Source organism: Cyprinodon tularosa, unplaced genomic scaffold (assembly GCF_016077235.1).
Source record: "Cyprinodon tularosa strain WSP-4 unplaced genomic scaffold, ASM1607723v1 ctg165, whole genome shotgun sequence".
Lineage (NCBI taxonomy): Eukaryota > Metazoa > Chordata > Actinopteri > Cyprinodontiformes > Cyprinodontidae > Cyprinodon > Cyprinodon tularosa.
In genome coordinates this window covers 257,916-282,767 of record NW_024038483.1, presented here as the reverse complement: position 1 = coordinate 282,767, position 24,852 = coordinate 257,916, and the positions used below count along the sequence as shown (strand labels likewise).

Here is a 24,852-nt window from a genome sequence, read left to right as displayed (position 1 = left end):
ATTTGACACTCAAGGAATGAAGTCTGGTAAAAACAAAGGATCATAAAAATGAGGCAGTGAGACAAATACATGACTCTAAGCTTAGAGGTTTCCAGATCTTATTCCCCTGTTGTAACACAACTTCAAAATGACAGGATCCAGATCTGCATATTTATTTTAACAAAACAAAAGCTATGTATGTTTGTACAAGAAGCCATTGCATTGCAGCGTCTTCTTACGTGCTTAAATATGCATGCTACAATATGCATTCTTCTGCTTTCATTCTGTTTTTACACAATGTGCCTCTATGCCTTAATGCGATTGTGTTTGTCTGTTTTGTTACCCCTTCTTCTCAGCAAAAAGGCATCAACCTGATCCTGTTAGTTCCACCTTAATCACCTGGTCTTTTTACAATGGATATGTTACTTAAAACGAATCACTGTGTCTCCCTGAAGAAATGCCTTCCCATTCTGAGTCATCACTAATCCTTCTGCACCACAGAGAAGTTTTCACGTTGAGTTTCATCAGTGTTTGGATTAGCTCAAGTATTGAGGCCACAGAAGGGAGAATCTGCAGTCAGAAAAAAGGAGCAATTCTCTGCTTTAAAATGAATCAGAATACCCTTTCTATGAATAATATGAGCAATTTGAACTGTATTCTTTACTTTAAAGGATATCCTAAATGCTAAACTAAGGTTACTTCAAAATGACTTTTGGCAAATTTCTACTTCAGTTAAAACTTTTTTGAGGTGTTGTTTAAGTACATTTCTATAACTTGAGTCTCATTTTTATTATTTTAAAACACTCAAATTAACAATGTGTTATCTAACTTTCAATCCAGTTCCTATAACAGTGAGTTGAACTGTGAGACAAAAGCACCACTAAAACATTTTTACTTAAGTGCAAACCATGTACAATTTATTTAAAGCTGTATAATTTTGTACAAATAATATATTGTAACTCTTGTGAGTTAATTCAATATATCATCTTTAATTTCGTCACCTACCCTAGCCTTTTATGGGGATGTATATCAGCTTGTTTTAATGTCTTTCTCTCTTTCAGCGAAAGGAGTTGGATAGTTTAAGGTCCTTCTGTCATGGTTTTGCCCTTTCTGGACTTTTTAGTTTTATTTAATGTTTTTTTCTTTTGGCGGGTTCTCAGTTATGCTTTATTTTATGCTTTTCTGTGTTTGTCAAGATTTTACATAATTTTTGAATTGTTAGTTTTACTCCGCCTTGTTAGTTCTTTTAGTTCTCCCTTTTAGTTCTATCTCTTTTCTGAATTTTTGGTATTATTTATTTTTTCGTCTAGTTTTAGTTGTAGTCATTAGTTTTATTTCCTTTAGCTTTATTTAAGTTTTTTCCTAGTTACAGTTAGATCCTTTTTTCCCTGGTTATTCCTTGTTGTCACTTAAAATGTCCTTTTCCTTTCCCCTTAGTTCCTTTATAGTTAGTTGCTCCTGTCCACACCTGCTGCCTATCAGCTGATTGGCCCATTCATTGTTTGATTCTCCCATATATACCCCTCTTTGTTTCTCTTTGCTGGATTCTTTTTACTACTTTATTCCTTATGTTTGTTATCCTGAGCGTCTCTGAGTTTTGTATTCCTGAGTTCCTTGCCTCTTGTTTCTAGATTATTTGCTTCTCTACTATCAACATCTTCTTTAAATCTGCAAGAAATCCTCTCTGCCTCTCGTCCCTGTATCTGGGTCCTCAACAAACATCCACCAATCCTGACACCTGTTGTAACTTGATTGATCTTTACAGGGTGGTCTTATGATATTTATCATTTACATGAAAATGTTGGATGTAGTTCTTCATTGAAGTTTCCCCTCTGATATTAGCCGAGTGTTTACTGCTCCAGCTTAAACCATTTGTGACCGAACCAATACATGTCGGCCAGTCACATTGTGGTGTTATGGTTTGAGGTGAAACATGTACCGTAGTTTTGATGAAATCCAGAGCTGTTGAGCCCACGGTCAAACCAAAAATAATGTGACAGCTCAGGATGACGTACATGTTGCTGCTTCTATCACATCTTTTTAGTCAGAATCCACAGTTGCATCTTTAAAGAAGAACAGCAAGAGTATAGAAGTGAAAGTTGTTGTTTCTCATGGTCTTGCCCACTATTTCATTTCTTATGATGATTGACTAAAATAATATTTGGTCCTGCTGGAGGTTTCTTCCTGTTAAAAGGGAGTTTTTCCTCTCCACTGTCGCTACAATCATGCTTAGTGTGAGGGATTGCATTCGAGTCAATGAGTCAATGCAATCAACTGGTTTTCCTTAGATAGAAAACTTTGAATCAATTTGACTGTATGATCTGGTGAACTGTAAAATGCCTTGAGATAACATGTATTGTGTATTGGCACTATATAAATAAACTGAATTGAAAAACTGAATTGAATTAATATTTTCTCGGTAGGTGCTAGGTGTCGCATTTCCCGAATCAGCTTGAAAGGTTTTGATGAAGGTCCATCCTTTCCCTGAAAGGATTGTATGGAAGCAGCCTCACACTGATAATGTCTAAACCTGAGTGCCAGACATTATCAATCTGGCTGACCAGGTTAGAATCACCCTGGAAAGGCTAATAAATCACTCTGCATGCTTTGCCTAGACGTTTATCTAGCTGAGCTTGTCTTTTCTCCCACAGCGGGGCAGTGAAGGTCATTCTTCTTTTGAGGGGGCTAACAAATTTAAAGCCCACCTGTCTATCTACACCCTGAATCCACTACAGTCAGACTCGAGTTTAGCAACTGAGCAAGCAGTTTTTCATCTTATCTATGTTATTAATTACGTTTATTCCAGATTTGAATCAAGTAAGTAGGCACTCATCAAATGTTTCCTTTATAAAAGAAGATGATCATGACTTCAGTGACCTTTTTCATTTCCCAGTGAGGTGGCACGTTTTGAAATCAAACAGATAAAAAATGTTCTCTCATATCGATGAAATTTGTTTGTACTTTATCAAATATTTTTTAATTTTTAAAACCAATCAGCATCAGTTTGACATAGATTATTACAGAGAGTTGAGGTTTTCATAAATACATCAACCACAGATGTAAACATGATACATATAAATATAAATAACAGAATATTATTTTGGTGTTTGGCCTAAACTTAAAGAATGGACCACAGCTTGGGTGTTTTAAATGCTAACAGAAGCTTTCAAAACAGGATGTAGTATCGTCATGTAAATTAGTTAAAAGGTTCTGCTGCAAATCTTTGCAACTATACACTCTTAGCAGCAAATAACTTATGGTTTTGTTTTATTAGGGTAAGAAAAGAATACAATTCAGCTAAAGTTAACCAAAAACTTGTTTAAGCTCTGAAGCAGAGCTGGCTGCTACGGGAAGTTAGACAAGCAGCCTTTCAGAACTCCTATGATAAGGTGACCAGATTTCTGAAATCAAATCTGGGGACATTTCTTGCTCGTGGATAAAAATCAATACATCTTATCGAGATGAAATTAGGAAACGGGGACAGTAATGGTTTCATATATTTTTACGTATTTATTAATATTTAAACAACAAAAATCAAGTGTAAAAGCCAGGAATGTGCCTTTCCAAACGTTTAGTATATTCTAAGATTAATAACATGAATAGTGTTATTAGTAGAAAACTAGAACTGTGTCTCTGGGTTGGGGCAAAGTGGTGGGGGTGGGAGCGGAGGGGTCAAGGGTCATTAGCAGGGCTTTCCAATTTTGGGGGCCCAATGAGCTCTGCCGCCTCCTAAGGGGAGAGTGACATGAAGAAAAGAAATTTAGAAAAGTAAATACAAACATTTATTCTATGCCTGTGGCTGTCTGTTGAGACAGAGTTTCCCCACCTCTTCAAAAAAGTGCAACAAATACTTATTCTGTTTACATCTACTGTACATACCTATAAGAAATATTTTTTTTCTTCATTAACATAAAAAAAACAAGTAGTAGTCAAGCCTGCAGGTAAAGGTTCATACAGGTGCTGGTCATAAAATTAGAATATCATGAAAAAGTAGATTGATTTCAGTAATTCCATTTAAAAAGTGAAACTTGTATATTATATTCATACATTACATACAAACTCATATATTTCAGATGTTTATTTTGTTTAATTTTGATGATTACAAATGACAACAAATGAAAATCTCAAATTCATCATATCAGAAAATTAGAATATTGTGAAAAGGTTCAAAATTGATGGCCCCTGGTGCCACACTCTAATCAGCTAATTAACTCAAACCACCTGCAAAAGCCTTTAAATGGTCTTTCAGTCTAGTTCTATAGGCTACACAATCATGGGGAAGACTGCTGACTTGACAGTTGTCCAAAAGACGACCATCGACACCTTGCACAAGGAGGGCAAGACACAAAAGGTCATCGCTAAAGAGGCTGGCTGTTCACAGAGCTCAGTGTCCAAGCACATTAATAGAGAGGCGAAGGGAAGGAAAAGATGTGGTCGAAAAAAGTGTACAAGCAAGAGAGATAACCGCACCCTGGAGAGGATTGTGAAACAAAACCCCTTCAAAAATGTGGGGGAGATTCACAAAGAGTGGACTGCAGCTGGAGTGAGTGCTTCAAGAACCACCACACACAGACGTATGAAAGACATGGGTTTCTGCTGTCGCATTCCTTGTGTCAAGCCACTCTTGAACCACAGACAGCGTCAGAAGCGTCTAAAGAGAAACAGGACTGGACTGCTGGTGAGTGGTCCAAAGTCATGTTCTCTGATGAAAGTAAATTTTGCATTTCCTTTGGAAATCAAGGTCCCAGAGTCTGGAGGAAAAGAAGAGAGGCACTTCATCCACGTTGCTTGAAGTCCAGTGTAAAGTTTCCACAGTCAGTGATGGTTTGGGGTGCCATGTCATCTGCTGGTGTTGGTCCATTGTGTTTTCTGAGGTCCAGGGTCAACGCAGCCACATACCAGGAAGTTTTAGAGCACTTCATGCTTCCTGCAGCTGACCAACTTTTTGGAGATGCAGATTTCATTTTCCAACAGGACTTGGCACCTGCACACAGTGCCAAAGCTACCAGTACCTGGTTGAAGGACCATGGTATCCCTGTTCTTAATTGGCCAGCAAACTCTCCTGACCTTAACCCCATAGAAAATCTATGGGGTATTGTGAAGAAGAAGATGCAATACACCAGACCCAACAATTCAGAAGAGCTAAAAGCCACTATTAGAGCAACCTGGGCTATCATAACACCTGAGCAGTGCCACAGACTGATCGACTCCATGCCACGCCGCATTGCTGCAGTAATACAGGCCAAAGGAGGCCCAACTAAATACTGAGTGCTGTACATGCTCATACTTTTCATGTTCATACTTTTCAGTTGGCCAACATTTCTATAAATCCTTTGTTTTTATTGGTCTTCAGTAATATTCTAATTTTCTGATATGATGAATTTGAGATTTTCATTTGTTGTCATTTGTTATCATCAAAATTAAACAAAATAAACATCTGAAATATATGAGTTTGTATGTAATGTATGAATATAATATACAAGTTTCACTTTTTAAATGGAATTACTGAAATCAATCTACTTTTTCATGATATTCTAATTTTATGACCAGCACCTGTATATGTTTCTTACTGTCACCTAGCCAGATCAATTCAATTTAGTTTATTTATATAGCGCCAAATTCACAACACATGTCATCTCAAGGCCCTTTACAGTTCAACCAGATAATACAGTCAAATCGATACAAAGTTTTCTATCTAAGGAAAACCAGTTGATTGCATCGACTCATTGACTCTTCAGCAATCCCTCACACTAAGCATGCTTGTAGCGACAGTGGAGAGGAAAAACTCCCTTTGAACAGGAAGAAACCTCCAGCAGAACCAGGCTCAGTGTGAGCGGCCATCTGCTGAGGCCCACTGGGGTTCAAGGAGACAGAAGCAGAGATACAAAAAGCAGCTGTAAAAGGCGGCCCCGTCCAGGAAACACACAGCCAGGCAGACGAGCTCCGAACCAGCTCCCATGCCAGAGGACGAAGAGAGCACATCCAGTTAGTCACAGTCAGAGAAACAGGACTACACTGGAAAACAGGCCGATCTCCAACATCTATAAACAAGGGTGTTGATGGCAGCAGCACAGCTGATGTTTCTTTCCAGGATGGAGTCACAGCCAAACAGGAACAGACGAGGCAAAGCTACTCTGAGGAAAAGCAGAGAGAGCAGAACGTTAGAGATTGAACTAACAGATTCTGCAGAATAGGAGAACAGAGAGAGAATGAAGCAGAATGATGAAAAAGGGGTCCCTATGTCCTCCAGCAGTCTAAGCCTATAGCAGCAGAACTATAGAGATAGCTCAGGATAACCTGAGCCACTCTAACTAGAAGCTTTATCAAAAAGGATAGTTTTAAGCCTAGCCTTAAAAGTAGACAGGGTGTCTGCCTCACAGACTAAAACTGGTAGTTGGTTCCCCATCAGGGGCCTGTGTGTCTCAAAGTAGCAGGTTCATTTTTCCTACTAACCTGAGTATACAGCCACTCTGTGTTCCACAGCATACTTTGCACACTACATCACTCAATATGTTAGTTTATCACTCAAATCATGTCAACGCTTTATCACTTGAACTTTATTAATACATATTATACATTTTAAATGTGTGAAACAGAAATATTAACTGAACAGGGTCTGAGGCAGTGGCCCTGGTAATTTGGGTAAAATAATATAAGAGAAGACATAGCAAGTAAAAAGCAAAATAACCTTTTTAATGTCTTAAACAAGTTTAACCATTGAACAGCAGAATAGGCTTAACATCAACACAATGTATATAATCCAAGAATAGTCCATATTTATAAACAGCAATAACATATACATATATAATTTCCTTCTTTTCACAGCTTCTGTATTGTGCATTAAGGCTTCCTCTTATGTTTCCTGCTCTCTGCTTTACTCCTCAAAGTAAATTTTTCTCCCTTCTTGTCAACCGTTTTTTCTATCAGAGTTCCTAGTTTCCTCCTCTCTCATTCAATCTCCTTTCTGTCTTTCTATCTTCTTCCTCACTCCTCCAGCATCAATCTTACATTATTCTAAAACAGAGACATTATATAATCAAAATCACCTCCAAAAAAATTAGGATGTGCAACATGAAAACTTATTATTATTAATATCTCATCTAAATACTAAAAATGCTAATTACCACAATATTAGGAGCTACAAGCAAAAACCACATAATAAATGAACATTAAACAGGTGGTTATCTCCATCATTCTCAAATCATGTAGATCTTGTCTTATTCAGTTCTCCTGTTACTGACTCCTATTTTTTCACAAGGAACTTTCATATACACTATATTGCCAAAAGTATTTGCTCACCCATCCAAATTATTGGAATCAGGTGTTCCAATCACTTCCATGGCCACAGGTGTATAAATTCAAGCACCTAGGCATGCAGACTGTTTTTACAAACATTTGTGAAAGAATGGGTCGCTCTCAGGAGCTCAGTGAATTCCAGCGTGGAACTGTGATAGGATGCCACCTGTGCAACAAATCCAGTCGTGAAATTTCCTCGCTCCTAAATATTCCACAGTCAACTGTCAGCTGTATTATAAGAAAATGGAAGTGTTTGGGAACGACAGCAACTCAGCCACGAAGTGGTAGGCCACGTAAACTGACGGAGCGGGGTCAGCGGATGCTGACGCGCATAGTGCGAAGAGGTCGCCAACTTTCTGCAGAGTCAATCACTACAGACCTCCAAACTTCATGTGGCCTTCAGATTAGCTCAAGAACAGTGCGCAGAGAGCTTCATGGAATGGGTTTCCATGGTCGAGCAGCTGCATCCAAGCCATACATCACCAAGTGCAATGCAAAGCGTCGGATGCGGTGGTGTAAAGCACGCCGCCACTGGACTCTAGAGCAGTGGAGACGCGTTCTCTGGAGTGACGAATCGCGCTTCTCCATCTGGCAATCTGATGGACGGGTCTGGGTTTGGCGGTTGCCAGGAGAACGGTACTTGTCTGACTGCATTGTGCCAAGTGTAAAGTTTGGTGGAGGGGGGATTATGGTGTGGGGTTGTTTTTCAGGAGCTGGGCTTGGCCCCTTAGTTCCAGTGAAAGGAACTCTGAATGCTTCAGCATACCAAGACATTTTGGACAATTCCATGCTCCCAACTTTGTGGGAACAGTTTGGAGCTGGCCCCTTCCTCTTCCAACATGACTGTGCACCAGTGCACAAAGCAAGGTCCATAAAGACATGGATGACAGAGTCTGGTGTGGATGAACTTGACTGGCCTGCACAGAGTCCTGACCTCAACCCGATAGAACACCTTTGGGATGAATTAGAGCGGAGACTGAGAGCCAGGCCTTCTCGTCCAACATCAGTGTGCGACCTCACAAATGCGCTTCTGGAAGAATGGTCAAAAATTCCCATAAACACACTCCTAAACCTTGTGGACAGCCTTCCCAGAAGAGTTGAAGCTGTTCTAGCTGCAAAGGGTGGACCGACGTCATATTGAACCCTATGGATTAGGAACGGGATGTCACTTAAGCTCATATGTGAGTCAAGGCAGGTGAGCAAATACTTTTGGCAATATAGTGTATATCCAAACTGAGCAGTAAAAAAGCACACCAAAAACTGGAAGTCTATGCTCATAAATCACAACCATAAATCATCAAAACAAATTGAAATAACTCTACTTATAATAACTATCTGAAATATAAACTAAAGGTCACCTATCCAAACCCTTGTTGATCCCTGGAGAACCAGCGTACCAGATTAGCGCCTTACAAGGAGTTTTCAATCATTTTGCTACATTTTAACCCAGCGTCTTTTACTCATGCTCAACTCGTGGTCTTGTCTTACTTTTTATTACTGTTTTAACCTGGACACAAACCAAACATTTATCACAAGATCAGGCCGATCAGAATAAAATTAATTGATTAACACACTCACCATCACTCAGCGTAGCTCCCCATCAGTTGCCACAGGTTGTAAAAAACGAACTTCTTCTTCTTCTTCTGTTTTAAAAGTGATGCGCTCTTCTTCCTCTTTGTCTTTTAATGGCAGCTGACATCCAAAAGGATCATTACCGCCCTTATTGTGGTGCGCTCTGTTCCTTATCTTTATGTTATCAGCAGCGCAACCAGCTACCGTAATACCTATTTTTGCGCGCAACAGCTCTACTGTAATAACAGTCTACACGCAACATTTTTCGCCTCGGTAAAATCGGGGACATTTCCGGGGACAGCTTTAGCCGGGGACAGGTGGTCCAAAACGGGGACAGTCCCCGGAAATCGGGGACGTCTGGTCACCCTATCCTATGAGCCACTGCTTTTTAAAATTTTACCTGAGTCTTTGTAACCCATAAGCAGCTCTGATTTTTGACAGTAACATATAAACATTCTCATTTTATAATATTAAATTTAAACATGATCAACCTCAGTATTTTAAAAGTACCGCAAATCTCCTTTCTTTACTCAAACTAAAACTAAAGTAAAAAAAAAAACTTAGTTTAGCAAGATGCGGTACAACTTACTGATACACAGACTAATACCCACAATCAGGCCCTGATTGTGTTTAGTGCGTCTCGTTATTACAGAATAATATTACCTTTTTTATTTTCTTAAATCCCATTTTCCTCTCGGTTTTTCATTTTTTACAAGTAAACACCTTCCTTGACTCTAAAACAATGAAGTTGTATAGTTGTCATACTTCAGGGTTTGTTAACAATCTCCTTACCTCCAACTCAGGATAAGAGGGATTTCATAAAGATGCTGCAATGTTCTAACATTTAACCTTAAAAACATGAAGATTTGTCGTGTATGTAAAAAGGATTCTGATTCTGAAAATACAACTTCACAAAGTCTTCAGCAAATTAATATAACTGTAGAGAAATCTTGCTCGGTGGGTGAGTGGGTGAGTCTGCAAAAACAGCAAACTAATGTTAGCTTTAATACTCAGTGCTTTGATGTGACTCACATATTTCGACTCATAACTTTCTTTCCATGCCGTATTTGAGCTAAACTTACACGCATAGTTGTTCTCCTGCTTCATAAACTAAGTGCTTCCATTTAGACACTGTCGAAATAAATGACTAGTTTTATATCAGTGCTGCACACAGGTCTCTCCCACATGTCTGAGGGAATCTAGAGCCTCACATCACACACAGACACACAGGTTCCCTTTCACTTTGAATGTGATTACAGAGTACACTAACACTGGTTGTGGATAAAGCCCAGGATAACTAGATCATGCTCACCTCAATATTGTAAATTATTATTGGACCAATACTGCAATACATTCAATTCAGTTTATTTGTGTGGCACTGATTCCCATTGCATCATCTCAAGGCACTTTGCAGTCAATTTAATCAAATCATTCAGACAGATTGATTTAAAAGTATCTATGTAACCCCAGCAGATTACATCAGGTTATTGTTTGCAGACAATGACCTGATGTAACACACCTCCTACTGTAGATGGGCATGGATTGTGTTGTTGACGTAGCAGCAATCTTTCATGCTGAGTCTTAAAACTGCCTCCTTACACAATGAGAAACCTGCAGTAGAGCTGGGCTGAGTGTGAATGGCCTTCTGCCTTGAACAACTGGGGGTTCAAGAAGACAGAGCTTGCACACAAAAGGAACACACGAGGGCTTTCTATGTCAAAGAAAATTAAACTGTTTTTTGTAGATTTGCTGCCCAATAATAATAAAGCAGACTGAGCAAGACCACAACCCTTCTTTTTGTTTGCACCTACAGGAACACCTCACAAGTTCTGGGTGGTTTGTCACCGCCTTGTGAAAACTTGTGAAATACTTTTTATTGACACCCTGTTTGTAAAAACGGCAATTCAATTCAATTTCAATTCATTTCAGTTTATTTATTTATTTAGCGCCAGTTCACAACACATGTCATCTCAAGGCACTTTACAGTTCTACCAGATCATACAGTCAAATTGATTCAAAGTTGGAAAACCAATTGATTGCATTGACTCATTGACTCAAATGCAATTCCTCACACTAAGCATGCTTGTAGCAACAGTGGAGAGGAAAAACTTCCTTTTAACAGGAAGAAACCTCCAGCAGAACCAGGCTCAGTGTGAGCGGACATCTGCCGAGGCCGACTGGGGTTCAAGGAGACAGAAGCAGAGATACAAAAAGCAGCTGTCAAAGGTGGCCCAGTCAAGGAAAAACACAACCAGGCAGACGAACTCTGAGCCAGCTTCCATGTCAGAGGATGAAGAGAGCACATCCAGCCAGTCACAGTCAGAGAAACAGGACTACACTGGAAAACAGGCAGATCTCCAGCATCTATAAACAACGGTGTTGATGGCAGCAGCACAGCTGATATTTCTAACTTGTGCAATGTAGAGTGCGCAATTACTATTTGATACCCTGTGCAATAACCTGTTTCTGTATATGACACTCAATAGTGCAATAATTATATATATAAATATCCATCTATCTAAATACCCATGTAAAAACGCTGTGCAATAACCCTGTATACTAATCCTTATAAAAGGAAAACAACAAATAAAAAAACAAACAACAAAAGCTGTCATATGTGGATGCACTGTATAATCCTGTATACATTCCATTCACCTTTTTCTTCCTTTGGCACATTTTCTTCTCTTTTGACTATTTGAGCTGATGTAACGAGTCAATTTTTTCACTGTGAGATCAATAAAGACAAGTAATCAATCAATTAATTAATCGCAAGGTGACAATATTAACCCAGAAGGGAAGTGGATAGGATCTTGGCCATCTTTTTACTTCCAGGTTTGTTTAGTTTAAACAAGCTGGAACTACTCCACCGAGCAAAACTTGGTTTGAAATGGCGCCATGATTTACGCCCAAATGGTGTCTACAATTAAGAAAGGTGAAAAGCCATAATCTTTAGATAGTCGAAAAGATGTTGAAAACTGGGTTTGCAATGACTACTCATTATTGGTCTAAAGTGGCACAATATTAGACCAGATTTTTCAAAACTACTTCTGGACTAAATCAAGATGGGCCAACAAATTTAGAATAGAATAGAATAGAATAAAATAGAATCGAATAGAAAATCCCTTTATTGTCCACAATGGGGAAATTGTGATGTTATAGCAGCAAACGATTATAGCAAAAGTGGTCACACAAATGTGGACCTTAAAAAGTGTATAAAAATAACAGCGTAAGTGACAGAGTTAAAAAAATAAATAAATAAAAAATACTGAGCTGAACAGTGTTTTTATGTCAATCCAGATGATGTCTGGGGTTTGGGGGGCCAGAATCTATTTCCCGGAACATCCATCAGGCTTGCATTTAGGGTCTGTAGAGTTTTAATGGCAGAATCAGCTTCTCAGATACATTGAAAGTTTTCACTGATCAGAGCTTCTGCTGCATTAAGTCAGCCTTGAAAAGAACCTACTTCATCCAGCAGCCTGTCCACCGACACTTGCAGTGGCTGAATTAATCCTTGGATTAATAGCCCACATCTTCCTCAAAAAATCCTTCTTTGCTGATGTAGTACAGTTACTAACCGAGGCATAGGGACAGGATTCCTGCATTTACTTTCAACAAGTGGCTCCATGTCAGACACACCTGCCATTGCTGCTACATTGCTAGCTATGCTATTTAATCAGCTGCTGGAATTCTTGTGATTATGATTAGTATCAGACATATTACCATCTTAAGAATTAAATTGTTGGTACTGTGCTAAATGAGTGAGTGAAATTCTTGTTTTAAGAGTTGTTAAAAAAGATTGTTTAGACTCCTTTAAACCTTCACAAATTCTTCTTTAACACCTGCAGTTCAAACTTGTACTTTTGAATGTCCAGAAAGATGCATATTGTAAAAATCAATAATGAATTAACAAGCTACACAGTTTGATGGCTGAGTATTATTTATAGTTATTTATGCCAAACCGATTAGACATGCTGTGTAAAATTATAGCCCGGATTCTAGGCTGATGCTGCATGAAGCTGTAAAGGAGAACTATACAATTCTCACTTGAATCTAAGACAATGGATAGAGCTGAATAAAACAGAAAAGCTCATAATAGACGGATGCATCATGGTTAATGATTAAATAAAGATTAGCTCCTCTGGGACAATGGAGGAACAAATCAGAAAAGCGAAAACTCTGGGTGAAGCACAGCAAGACTTCGTTTCAAAACATCGACGAGACTTCCCAAACATATCGACGAGTTTGATAAGAATAACAGAAAAACAAGCAAACACTGTGCAGAAGCATTCATTAGAAGAGTATATCTTTCATAAAAGTTATTATTGTTTATTGTAGGATTTTAATTTAAATAATAAAACTAGATGAAGGGAAGTAAAACTTTCTAAAAGTAAGGAAAAACTGACTGGCTCAATGAATCAGCTAACCTGGTGTCCATAAGGAACCAACCACGACAGATACTTTACAAACCAAAGTGCTGAGATCATGTTGACTTTGGCATACAAGCATGAGACGACTGGTTTTTATTTCCTGCTTTGACATGAACATCTGCATAGTGTTTGATGGTAAAATACTCACTCATGAGATCATAAGTGCTTTCAACAATGCAGGACATTAAAAGCTTACTGTTAATATGATGCAGTCCTAATTCTCTCCTGCTCTTCACTTAATGCTGGTTTTGTAACATGTTATTCTAAATTTGATGTTCCTTGTTTTAGCTGAAAATTGCTTCTCAGTATTCAGGCTATCCATTTACCTTTAGGATTAATAAAAAAAAAAAAACTCTGATCTCTAAAATATGAAGAAGTCCTTCTCATATTGTTCTAAACCCATTTCTCACTTATACCTGATTGGATGTTGCCAATTTAATTTGATTACATTCAAATTATGTTCTGTTTGCATTATACTAAAACCATTTTTTCCCTTTATTCTAAAGAGATCAGCAGGATGAAAATATTCATGCAACTGTTCCAGAAGTTTTAGATCAAAATTTAAATTGAGGACAATCATTTTTCTTTTTGTTAAAAACACCTGGACATTGATCATAATTTAAAAAGTTTTTCTTTTTTTTGAAAATTTAATGTGGACTGTTTCTTCTCTGCATACAAACCAGAGCTAGAAGTTACATTTGCAGTTACTGGATCGTCTCTGTAAATTGTTTTTTTCCTTTCAGCTTCATTAACAAAGAAGCATACTGAGCAGGAATAAACACACTAAGCGTAATGATAAGACCACATCTAAGTTCTCTAAATCACTTGGTCAGCGAGACAAAGCAATTAGATAAATTAAATTCTCAAAGAAGTCCTAAATCGGCAGGAGTGCCAAAGTTTTAAAAATGTTGTGCACACAGTTTAACATTTTGTAGATAATGGTTTTATAAATTGCAGATAAAGTCCCTTCATAAACTGTGGTGTTTAAATGGATTCATAATGAACAGTCTTTTTTTTGTAATTTGCTTTGTAGTGAAGAATGTCATTTTTTAAAATAAAAAATAACAAGTAATCAGCAAAGTATTTTTGATAAGACAAATCTTTTTCCTTACTTTCCTTCTTTCTTGGGACTCTTATTATAAAGACTGTGTCATATTTAAGACTCAAGATAATACTTGGCCTCTAAAAGGCACTTAAAGCAGTTCAACACAAGGTGACAATAAGGTATTTGCAGCTAAGAGTCCAGAGGGAGACAGAGTTATTTGTGGGAGGATGACATTTTCATGGCTGCCTTGTTTGTCATTTATTTTCTCAGTTCCTCTTTAGCTATCCCTGCTCTCTTTACCATACCTTCTATATTATGGTTCTTTTCTTTCCCTTTTCTTGTATTTTCCTGCTTCATTTTCTTCCTAGATCAGACTGACCTTTTCTGACTGGCCTGGTGTTTTGACACCATCAGCTAAATTAGGAATAGCACAACACGACCCCTACTGCACACATACATTTATGACATCTTGTTCTTGTCTCTGCCTAGTTAGCTGTGACAGTAGGTGGTAGTTTACAGGTCAGTGCATTCAGAGGGCCTCCAGCTCTCCACACATCTTACTTAAAGGTCTTAAAAGCACATGTGTGTTTATGTACCTGTTGTCTTTTTTAACATGGTATTAGTTCAGTTGCTTCAGTTCTTATAGAAAAGTCAAAACACTGTTGATTCTAGATCTCTGTCTTTCTGTCTGTCTGTCTAGATTTTGTTATACCAAAGGAAGTTGTTGATTGACATGTTTACATTTATGGGAGTTGTAAGTACAGGTTTATATGCAAGTCCTACGCGCTCATTCCCATTTTCACTCACCGGTGTTGAGTCTGACTTAGTGGAAAAATTGCAAATCTTCTTTTGGAAAGTAAGCTTGTATGAGCGATGCAAACAGCGACTTTTAAACAGAGCCTGACCGACGAGAAATGCGCTCGTGCATGCTCTTGCACACATTTAATGGATGTTCCCTTTCAGGAGCGGATACGGGGTTGTGCATGTGCATTTTATTTTGAAGTGTAGAGGGCGGGGCTTTTCTAAAATTCCCGAAAATATTCCACTATACCTTTAAGACTAGAGAAAACATCTTAATACAATAACATGGCTGCTAAATTTTAAGGAAGTACAAAATACAGTGATAATAGTATGAAATGTAAGAGAGGTAATTAAGCCACCTTCTGTCAAATATGATCTCTGAGAATCTCTGGGTCACTCGAGCTGGGACTTCTGATCAGTTTGGTTGGTATTTTCTGCTGAGAGATTTTTTTGTTTTAAAGTGAAAGAAAAATCTCAAAATGTTTGGCCAGAGTAAGATTGTGATTTCTCTCAACTATGACAAATGCATGAGAAGAATAAAACAAACATTCAAGAACTCTCCGAACTGAATGAACACCTTGAAAAGTGTTTCTCTGAAACAATGCATTACCCTGATGTGGAAAAACAAGTGAAGGCTGAAATGACATTAAGCAAAAAATATAAAAAAAGGATGAAGGAGCTTCAACTGGAGAAAGATACCCAGAAGGTTTTCATGAAGAAAATAACTACAGATACAGAAAAGGTAAAAGCTTTATCCTCGAAGAACGAGAAACTTCAACATCAGTTGGAAAACATGGCAGAACAGATAATGATCCAATAATAGTGAAAAATAAGTAAAAGGTTGCAAAAAAAGCAAGTGACAATGTTAAGGAAAAATAAGAATTTGAAAGAACAGGTTGAAAGGTTGACAAAATATCTTTCATATCAAACTAAAGTGGCTAATAGATACATAGAGGCTAAAGAGTCGATGGCGGCGTTGGAGAACATTAACAAAGACTTACTACAAAAGATTAAGGATTTTGAACCTCAGGCCTCTGTAAGGTTTGCCACTTAAAAAAAATAAAATAAGCAGGCAAAGGTGGAAAAAATTAGCTTCTGTCATGAAAAAAATCAGGGATGTGAAAGAGAAACTTGATCATTTTGAAACCTATTTTAGAAAAGTTTAAAAGGAAATTGGTAACTGCTTTGATGGCCTTCCAAACAAACAAACCCACTCAGAGGAAATTACAGATTTATATGAAAACTCAATTGACTTAGTTTCAAACACGAATGAATGTGAAAGGAAACCCATAACTGCTGACCAAAAATCCAATAAAAAAGTGTATCATACGTCAGGATATAAGATGTGTGTGAAGAAGTTTTGGAAACCAAGTCTGTCACCAGTGATTAAGACACCCGAAGAAAGTCTATTAGAGGACGCAACAGATTTGGAGACAGATAGTGATACAAAGGATGAGGACAAGTTGCAGCAAGATACCATAGAACGCATGCCAACAGAAAAAGATGGCGAGACTGCAACTAACTGCAAACAAGGTTGAACGGGACCGTGAGCTTGTCCCTCTGCGACAGTAGAGAGATTCGCGACCGCACTCTCGATAAGTTAGTGCGAAAACTCCTGTTCCTGGAAGATGCACTGGCCAAAAAGGACAAGAAAACAGTAAATTTGGTGGAGATACATCAGCAAGAACTGCAAAAGCAGGCCGACAAGCTTACAAGTGTGTACTGTGTTATAGCTGAGCTTGCTATGTCTTCTCTTGAGATTCAAGATAAACAGCCTCGCCAAGAAAGACAATCAGAGGACACAACAGATTGGGAGGCAGATAGTAATGCAAAGGACGAGTTGCAGCAACATGCCATGGAACGCATGCCAACAGAAAAAGTCAGTAGAGCACAACCTCGATAAGGTAGTGCGAAAACTCCTGTTCATGGAAGATGGACTGGATGCACAAGATGCACCAATCATGATAAAGTTCTTCGAAAGGCTGATTAAAGAACACATCGTCTCTAGTGTGCTGCCAACAGTCCACCCATTCCAGTTCCCAAATTCCTGGGGGTGCACATCACAGACACCCTCACCTGGAATGTAAACACCACCTCACTGATCAAAAGGGGACAAAAGCGCATGTACTTCTCAGGGAGGATGAGGAGAGCCCACCGGCCCTCACCCATCCTCAACACCTTCTACAGAAGCACCATAGCGACGTTCTGACCAGCTGTCTCACTGTGTGGTGTGGAGGCTGCTATGCCTCAGACTGGAAGAAGGTGAGAAGAGTGGTAAGAACAGCAGAGATGATCATCAGGGCTCCTCTACCCTCCATAAAAGACATTTCATCTCAGTGCTGCATGTCCCGAGCCCGTAACATCCGAAATGACCCCTCACCCTCGGATGCAGTTCCAGCAGATTTCAGAACAGTTTCTTCCCCACTTCCATTAGACTGATCTTGGTGAAAGATTAATGCAACACTGGATGGAAATAAATCTTTTGACATTGAAGGAGCTTATCGAAACAATGCCACAGCGAATGCGTGCCGTAATCAAAGCTAAAGGCGGTCCAACAAAGTATTAGAGTGAATTACCTTTTTTTTTGGTGGCGACTTTTTTTTTGGCCAGGCAGTGTATCTGTTTGTGCCTGAGGTTTATCTCCCTGGCAGGTATTTTCAGACAGTGCCTCAAAGTTTACTCCCTCAAAAGATGATGCTTCCAGCCTCAGGCCTTTCTATTTGGGATATTGGGATTTGCAAGCTTCCCTTATGATGGTGGTTATGTCTATAAAGCTGACGTAAGCTTGATAGATGTCTCCAGTAGTTAAAGTATTTAGCTCTTGAGTTTATTTGCAAAGCAATCGGGACGTCTGTGTTTTGGATCAATTGATTCAATCATTTTCATACGAAATTTATTTTACTTTGCGTACAAACCCTGCCTCACATTCTAAAGCATACTGAAAATGATGAGTCTGACTGGATAGTTTTCAACAAACTACTGTGGAACAATTAAAAAAGCCTTTTCATACTTTTAATTTTTTACTGTAAGGCATTCTGAAAGAAGGAAGAACTGAGTTGCACTGATAATAATGCAGATATATAGCTTGATGTTAAGAAAAGTCTGTTTAAAGCAGTATGCTGCTCCTTCAGAGAATGACATAGATCTGTTTAATTAACACACTACACATCTCACAGTCTCCAGTGGCTCCACGATGGGTTTAATAGCACAAAGCTTTCAACACACTGTTTCTGACTCTGTTACCGAGCAAATAAGACTGTAGCTGGAGTGTTAACCAATCCCACTGACTGTCCCTTGGCGAGAGAGGTGTTTTGTGAAAAAAAAAAAAAAAAAAAACTCTTTCACTCATTTCAATAAAGGAGAATCCTTCATTTTGCCTTTACTTTGGTTTTGCTCCCCCCGTCTGCAGAAATCCAGGATAGAACTGAAATCATGCAACTGACTTTGGACCAGTAATCTGGTTAGAGACCAGAGGTTACATAGTCTAGGACTGGAGGCAACCAATTGGGGATCAGTAATCTGGTCAAGAACAAGTATTTATCACACAATGGACCCTGGAAAGAACAGGAGTATACCATCTCTGATATTATTACACAACTGAAAGTCTGATGAAAAATCTAAAAGTTTACTCCCATTTATAAGTTGGCAGACAGGTTGACACAGCCAACAGACATAATTTAATTTAATCAAATAACATTTTTATCTAAAATCTCTTAGGAAATTGTAGCTTGAATAAATGCTCTAATTTAATGTTGGAGCTGACTTAGGGCATCAGGATCTGCCAAAAGTCCATACAAGTAATATATACTTCAAACCAGCAGACATAGAGTACCACAGGGCCCAAAAAAGTATCCAATCAAGGGCGAGGTGCTTTGTCCGGTAGGTAACACCTTCAAAGAGACAAAAATCGACAGGAGCGAGCAGAAACAGATCAACACGCAAAGAAGAGGGAGGCTGCATCGTGCCCAGAGGTGTTGTACTCCATTTGTGCATGTATCATGTTAAAGATGCGAGGGAAGATTAGCTTTTGGGTTTCTGTATTATGTAAAGCTGCTCATAGGAGTCTTTATTGCGTATGTGGACTTTTGGCAGAATCCTGACGTCATACTCACTGATGTGGACATTTTCAGTATGAGTGGTTTAAATTCAGGTAAAACACATCTAAGTTGTCTGCCTTACTTAATTTCAGTTAATCATTTTCTCTCCAACAAGCCCATAGTTATATGACCTAAAGGAAATGTTATCTAATATTACTCTACAGATCCTTACTGTACACATTGGACACATGGAAATACCTCTTCCATTAGAAGTAGTGACTGGAAAATAAACTGATGTCTTCATGTATGCATGTAACAGAATTAAATAATAAAAAATGCATACAGAAGGATATGAAATATTACCGGGTTGTTAGAATTATTGAACATGTGGATTCAGGCCGTGACGCTAAGGCAAAGACACACATTGAGGTTAGAGCTCGGGGCAGATATTCCTAGAAGCAGGACTGCATCGCTGAGGTGTTACTGTCAAAAGCAGGACTTACCTTATAAGTTTTTCTTTATCATCATCATCATCAAAAAAAAAACATTACATCTAAATAACAAAATGACAGAACACCACTGTGGTTTTAATATCAGGTCTTAGAAGTACTGCTAAAATGATAATCAGTGTTTTGATGCTTTGTTACAGCATGTAGCTTCTTTAATAACTGTGTGAAAGAGAAGATGTTGTTGTGTTTATTGTATAAAATGACTTGTACTGTATCTTTAAGTATGAAGTAGATAGTCTGGAGCCTTCCTAATGAGATGTCAGCTTTGCACACTGTAGTTTATCATCTCAAAAGGTTTAATTTCCTGTCGTCAAAATTATCCTTTTTGAGTGACCCCCAACTTACTTGTGTTGCAAAGCTTTCATTTGACAAAACTCCAAATTAGTTAAATTATAGTGTGCCCCCTTAAAAAAAAGGTGGACCACAAGCTGTTTTCAGGGTTAAAATGAGTGATCTGCATAAAAATCTTTGAAAACTGGGATAATTTATACAGTTTTTTTTGTACTTTTGTTTAGTTTTAATTAAAGCAAAGAAAAGTGAAATAATAAGTTAATAGCTTTTTGGTGTCAATGCCACCATTTCCATTACATTAGACTTCAGATCAAATTTATTTCATATAAGAAGATAAAAAAAGCCTCCTTGCTTCTGATTTGAGTTTAAAAAAAACACTACTTTCAGTTATGTTAGCTTTAAAGACCTTATTACAGGATAGATTAAGCTAAAAAAAAAATTTATTTTAAAATAGAATAAAAAATATTTAAAGGAGAAGTTCGGTTTTTTACACTTTAAGCCCATTTTCTGTAGTGTTCAGGATGAAATCGAATGATCGACACCAAAAGTTTGACAATTGCTCCTGTCTCTGCTTTTTGGCTCATTTAGAATCACCCCCTGGCTGCTTTAGAATGGCTTGCATAGAGCATGTCCGATAATGTCCTTAAAACAACCTTAAACGTTCTTTTTTTAAAATATGCTACTCACCGTGTCGTCAGCGCTGTTCAATGACGTTCCAAAAAAAGTTTCGTGAAGAAAAACCGTTCCTGTCTTGTTTTATTTAGCATTTTGTAAATCCCATTGAGTTCTGTAGGAATAGTCAATATTCCGCTGCCACCGGAAACGGAAATGGGGCCTGTTTACACAGTTGTAGTCTTTTCGCTTCACTCTGTGTACTCCGACGTCGAGGTGCTAACGTCTCTGTTAAACACTTTAAAAAACTCTGAAAATGGAATACGAAAGGTGGATTCTTGATTCTCGACGTCGGAGTACACAGAGTGAAGCGAAAAGACTACAACTGTGTAAACAGGCCCCATTTCCGTTTCCGGTGGCAGGGGAATATTGACTATTCCTACAGAACTCAATGGGATTTACAAAATGCTAAATAAAACACTACAGGAACGTTTTTTCTTCACGAAACTTTTTTTGGAACGTCATTGAACAGCGCTGACGACCCGGTGAGTAGCATATTTAAAAAAAAGAACGTTTAAGGTTGTTTTAAGGACATTATCGGACATGCTCTATGCTAGCCATTCTAAAGCAGCCAGGGGTTGATTCTAAATGAGCCAAAAAGCAGAGACAGGAGCAATTGTCAAACTTTTGGTGTCGATCATTCGATTTCATCCTGGACACTACAGAAAATGGGCTTAAAGTGTAAAAAACCGAACTTCTCCTTTAACGCACATTTTAATCTTGCTGAATTTTATTCCTTAAGGCCTAGCTTTGTCTGTCTTCTCTGTTCATATCATCATGGATTTTGTCTAAAAGTTTTAAGAAAGTGCTCTGAAACATTAATGAAAAACTTCAAATAAATATAAGTGACATAGAAAAACCCTGCAGCTCTTCTTCTTCCTCTTCAAAAAAAAACACAAAAAATGTCAGTTTGTCATTTTGAAACTAAAGTGAAATTATTTGTTTTTTTGTGTGGTTAAAGTTAGACACAAATTATTTACTCGCCATCACCATTTTTTTTTTATAAACCAATTCAGTATGAAATAGACTTGCAGCATTATTCAATAAAATTTTTAATATCTAATCTAAAATATCTAAGATTCAGTACAAATTTTCCTTAAGATAGTCAGTCCAAATGTCTTTTACAGTTACACCAATGTAAATGACTTCTGCATTATTTGGCTAACAAACTTCACATACAAAAAACAAGCATGAAACTATAAGTCCACTTATATGGAAGAGATCAGGGATTTGAAAGCACTTTTGGTATTTTAAAACAAACTAAACACTCTGTCTACAAGTTTGAAGCTTCTATCCTAACCTTCAGGGTGTCGCATGAATACTTTACCAGTGAACCTATAGAAAGTTGCCTGGTTCATGGCTGTGATTTACGTGGCAGGTGGTTCATTTTTCAGGATGTTTTAAGCTTGTTCTGTTTCTGCAAGTGGAAATGCTGTTAAACATCCAGTATTAGAAATCCATTTCCTTTATGTATTGTCAGAATTGCCATCAAACTGCTAAAAGTTAGAACAAGTTTAAATCATTCTGGTGATGTTGAATGTCACTATTTAAACTCATTAGGGAAACTTTAAATTAGGTTTATTTTTCTCTAGTTCTAACGTCATCTAATTCTGCAGCATTTTTTCTGTCTTCACAGGGAGTCTTTCCTGCCAGCTACATTCACTTGAAGAAAGCAATCGTTACCAACAGAGGGTAAGTTCAGAAACATGGCGGATATCTTAACATGCTGTCTGTAGGTTTTTGCTTCTGTCCAAAATGTTGTGCTTTTCCTACTGTTAGATGCTGCAAATCTTCAGTTATTCCTACATTCAATGATATTGTCAGTAGGTTTGCTTTAGAGGTGCAAGTCACTAATGCTTATACTGTACACCCTTTAAAAAAAGATTTGTCTTCTCCTTCTTTTCCTACTACTGCGATTATTTCTACTACTATTAATGGTTATAATAATGATCAGACCTAATATTATTAAACAGACTTAATACAGATCCCTGATTCAGCTAGAACTGTAAAACAACTCCAGATTTTTACTGCAAGTCCAGAAGGGGCTTAAACCATCAATTAAGCAACTTTTCAGCTTTCATGAAATATTTTCATAACTTTTGTGATTATAGGTTAATTTACAGCCACCAGTTGAATGACTCCTCTGTCATGGCCTGAGGGGGTATGTATGGCTTTCTCCGCCACCGTGACTTTGAGGAGGATGGCAGTAACCCTGCCACACAAAACAACTACAAATGTGCAGACTGCTTTACGTCATTTCCCCCATACCCATAAAGATGGTAGTCGATTCCACTTAATTTCCCTGAGAGACTATATATTCATGCAAGCTGTGCAGGGGGAGAGGGGGTGTGTATTCAGGCAATGTGGCACCTTCTTGCTGGGATCTATATATGTTTAATGTGAAACTATCATACGACTTTGTTTCGCCACAATTAGATCCATTACCTCATCGCTATTCATCTTTCAAAGCCACTGGAAACAGAAATGTAGTTCAATCCAGCTGCAGGTCTCCGGGAGATCAGGATTTTACAACGCTATGGTCTTTAACCACACTGGGACTCTTGGGAAATGTTGTCTTCCTTCAGGCAAAACAGTACAGTTTTTGTCCTCTGGGGGGAGCCAAAATTGAACAAAGCTGAAAGTTCTTTACAACTGCTTTAATATTACAAAAGTTGCTTTAAGCAATAAAACACATGATCTGTTTCAGGATTCTGTTGTGCCCAAACTTTGAAACTATTGATGGTAAATTTGCTTTGTTAGTGGAATAAAAGACTGAATAAAATGTATTAACTGCTTAAATTATTACTCACTATCTAATGTAGCTGTTTCCAACAGTAAAAACATACATTGTACTATTTATGGTGTTTTCAATTGTCTCGTTATACCCCTGAGGTCTACCCCTACCACACTGAGCCATGTTCTGCTGGAGGTTTCTTCCTATTAAAAGGGAGTTTTTCCTCTCCACTGTCGCTTCAAGCATGCTTAGTGTGAGGGATTGCATTCAAGTCAATGATGCAATCAACTGGTTTTCCTTGCACAGAAAACTTTAAATCAATTTGACTGTATGATCTGATGAACTGTAAAGTGCCTTGATATTCTAAGGTTAAATAACTTCATTTGGCATTTACTTTGGGCTTTAACATTTTTTCTCTATTAAGCATTTAGAGTAAACAAAAAAATAAAACCTGAATATGTGAGCACAAAAAGTGGCATTGATAAAAGCTAAAATAGATCCAATTAACAGCTTATAATTATTAGACTTTGGGAAATCTAAAGCGTTCCTTTTTAAATTGCCCTTTCATTGGGTTTATAAACCCTCCAGGGAAGAACTGAACATTTAAAACACAAACCACAAAGCCTGCCACTATCTATATCGCACCCCCCCCCCCCCTTTTTTGTTTTGTTTTGCATAATTTATAGTCTTGTATATAGAAAGTCCAAAACACTTTTGCACCAAACTGAATAATAACATCTTTAACTCATCAGTACTGATATGATTTTGCAAAAAGATGCAGAACTAAATCACTTCTGTCTACAGTGTGTTTATTGTTCTGGGAAACATTTCAAATTTGATTCAGTAAAATACAAAGTACAGTTTGTTATGTCATAAAGTAAATTTTATAATACATTTGACTGAAATAACCTGTTGTAAAAAAAACAACAACCATCTAATTAACCAGAGTTATGTTTAATGCCAACTGCCCTCTCTTATAATAATAATAATAATTATAATAAAAAATTACATGAAGTTAAGGCATGTTTTTTCCTTATTTCAAACTACCTGTACAGTAGATAAGTGCTACATAATGCTGAAAGTCAGAAAGTGCTTCATCGATTTTAGAAGCCGGTGTATGGTAATAAATATGAATGAAAGTATGCTACTGATTGGAATCTACCACATCCATCCAATGTGAAATTTTTTTTATTACACTTAGGGCCGGATTTATCAAAGGTTTGCGTGTATTAAAACGTGAGCTATTTCACTGCGCACGCAAAAAAATGTACAAACTGATCTATCAACAGCGTGCTAAAAGGATTTGGTCTTTAAAACGGGCTAAATAGCGTCTCTTATCCATTTAGTACTTTTTCTGCAATGAATATTCAATATAGGGCGTTTACACGCAAAAGTGCGTCTTGTGGGAGGATAACATGTAAATACACTATATTGCCAAAAGTATTTGCTCACCTGCCTTGACTCACATATGAGCTTAAGTGACATCCCG

The 24,852-nt window shown here is 37.8% G+C and overlaps 1 protein-coding gene across 10 annotated transcripts in view; it reads left to right on the top strand.

The window, feature by feature from the left end:
• LOC119780707 (dedicator of cytokinesis protein 3-like) overlaps positions 1–24,852 on the top strand; it is a 259,177-nt gene that overhangs the window by 124,977 nt on the left and 109,348 nt on the right. For all 10 annotated transcript variants that reach the window (XM_038280830.1, XM_038280829.1, XM_038280828.1 and 7 more), the window contains exon 4: positions 22,266–22,321. In XM_038280830.1, coding sequence (XP_038136758.1) covers positions 22,266–22,321 — 56 coding nt within the window. The remainder of the gene's footprint in view (positions 1–22,265; positions 22,322–24,852) is intronic.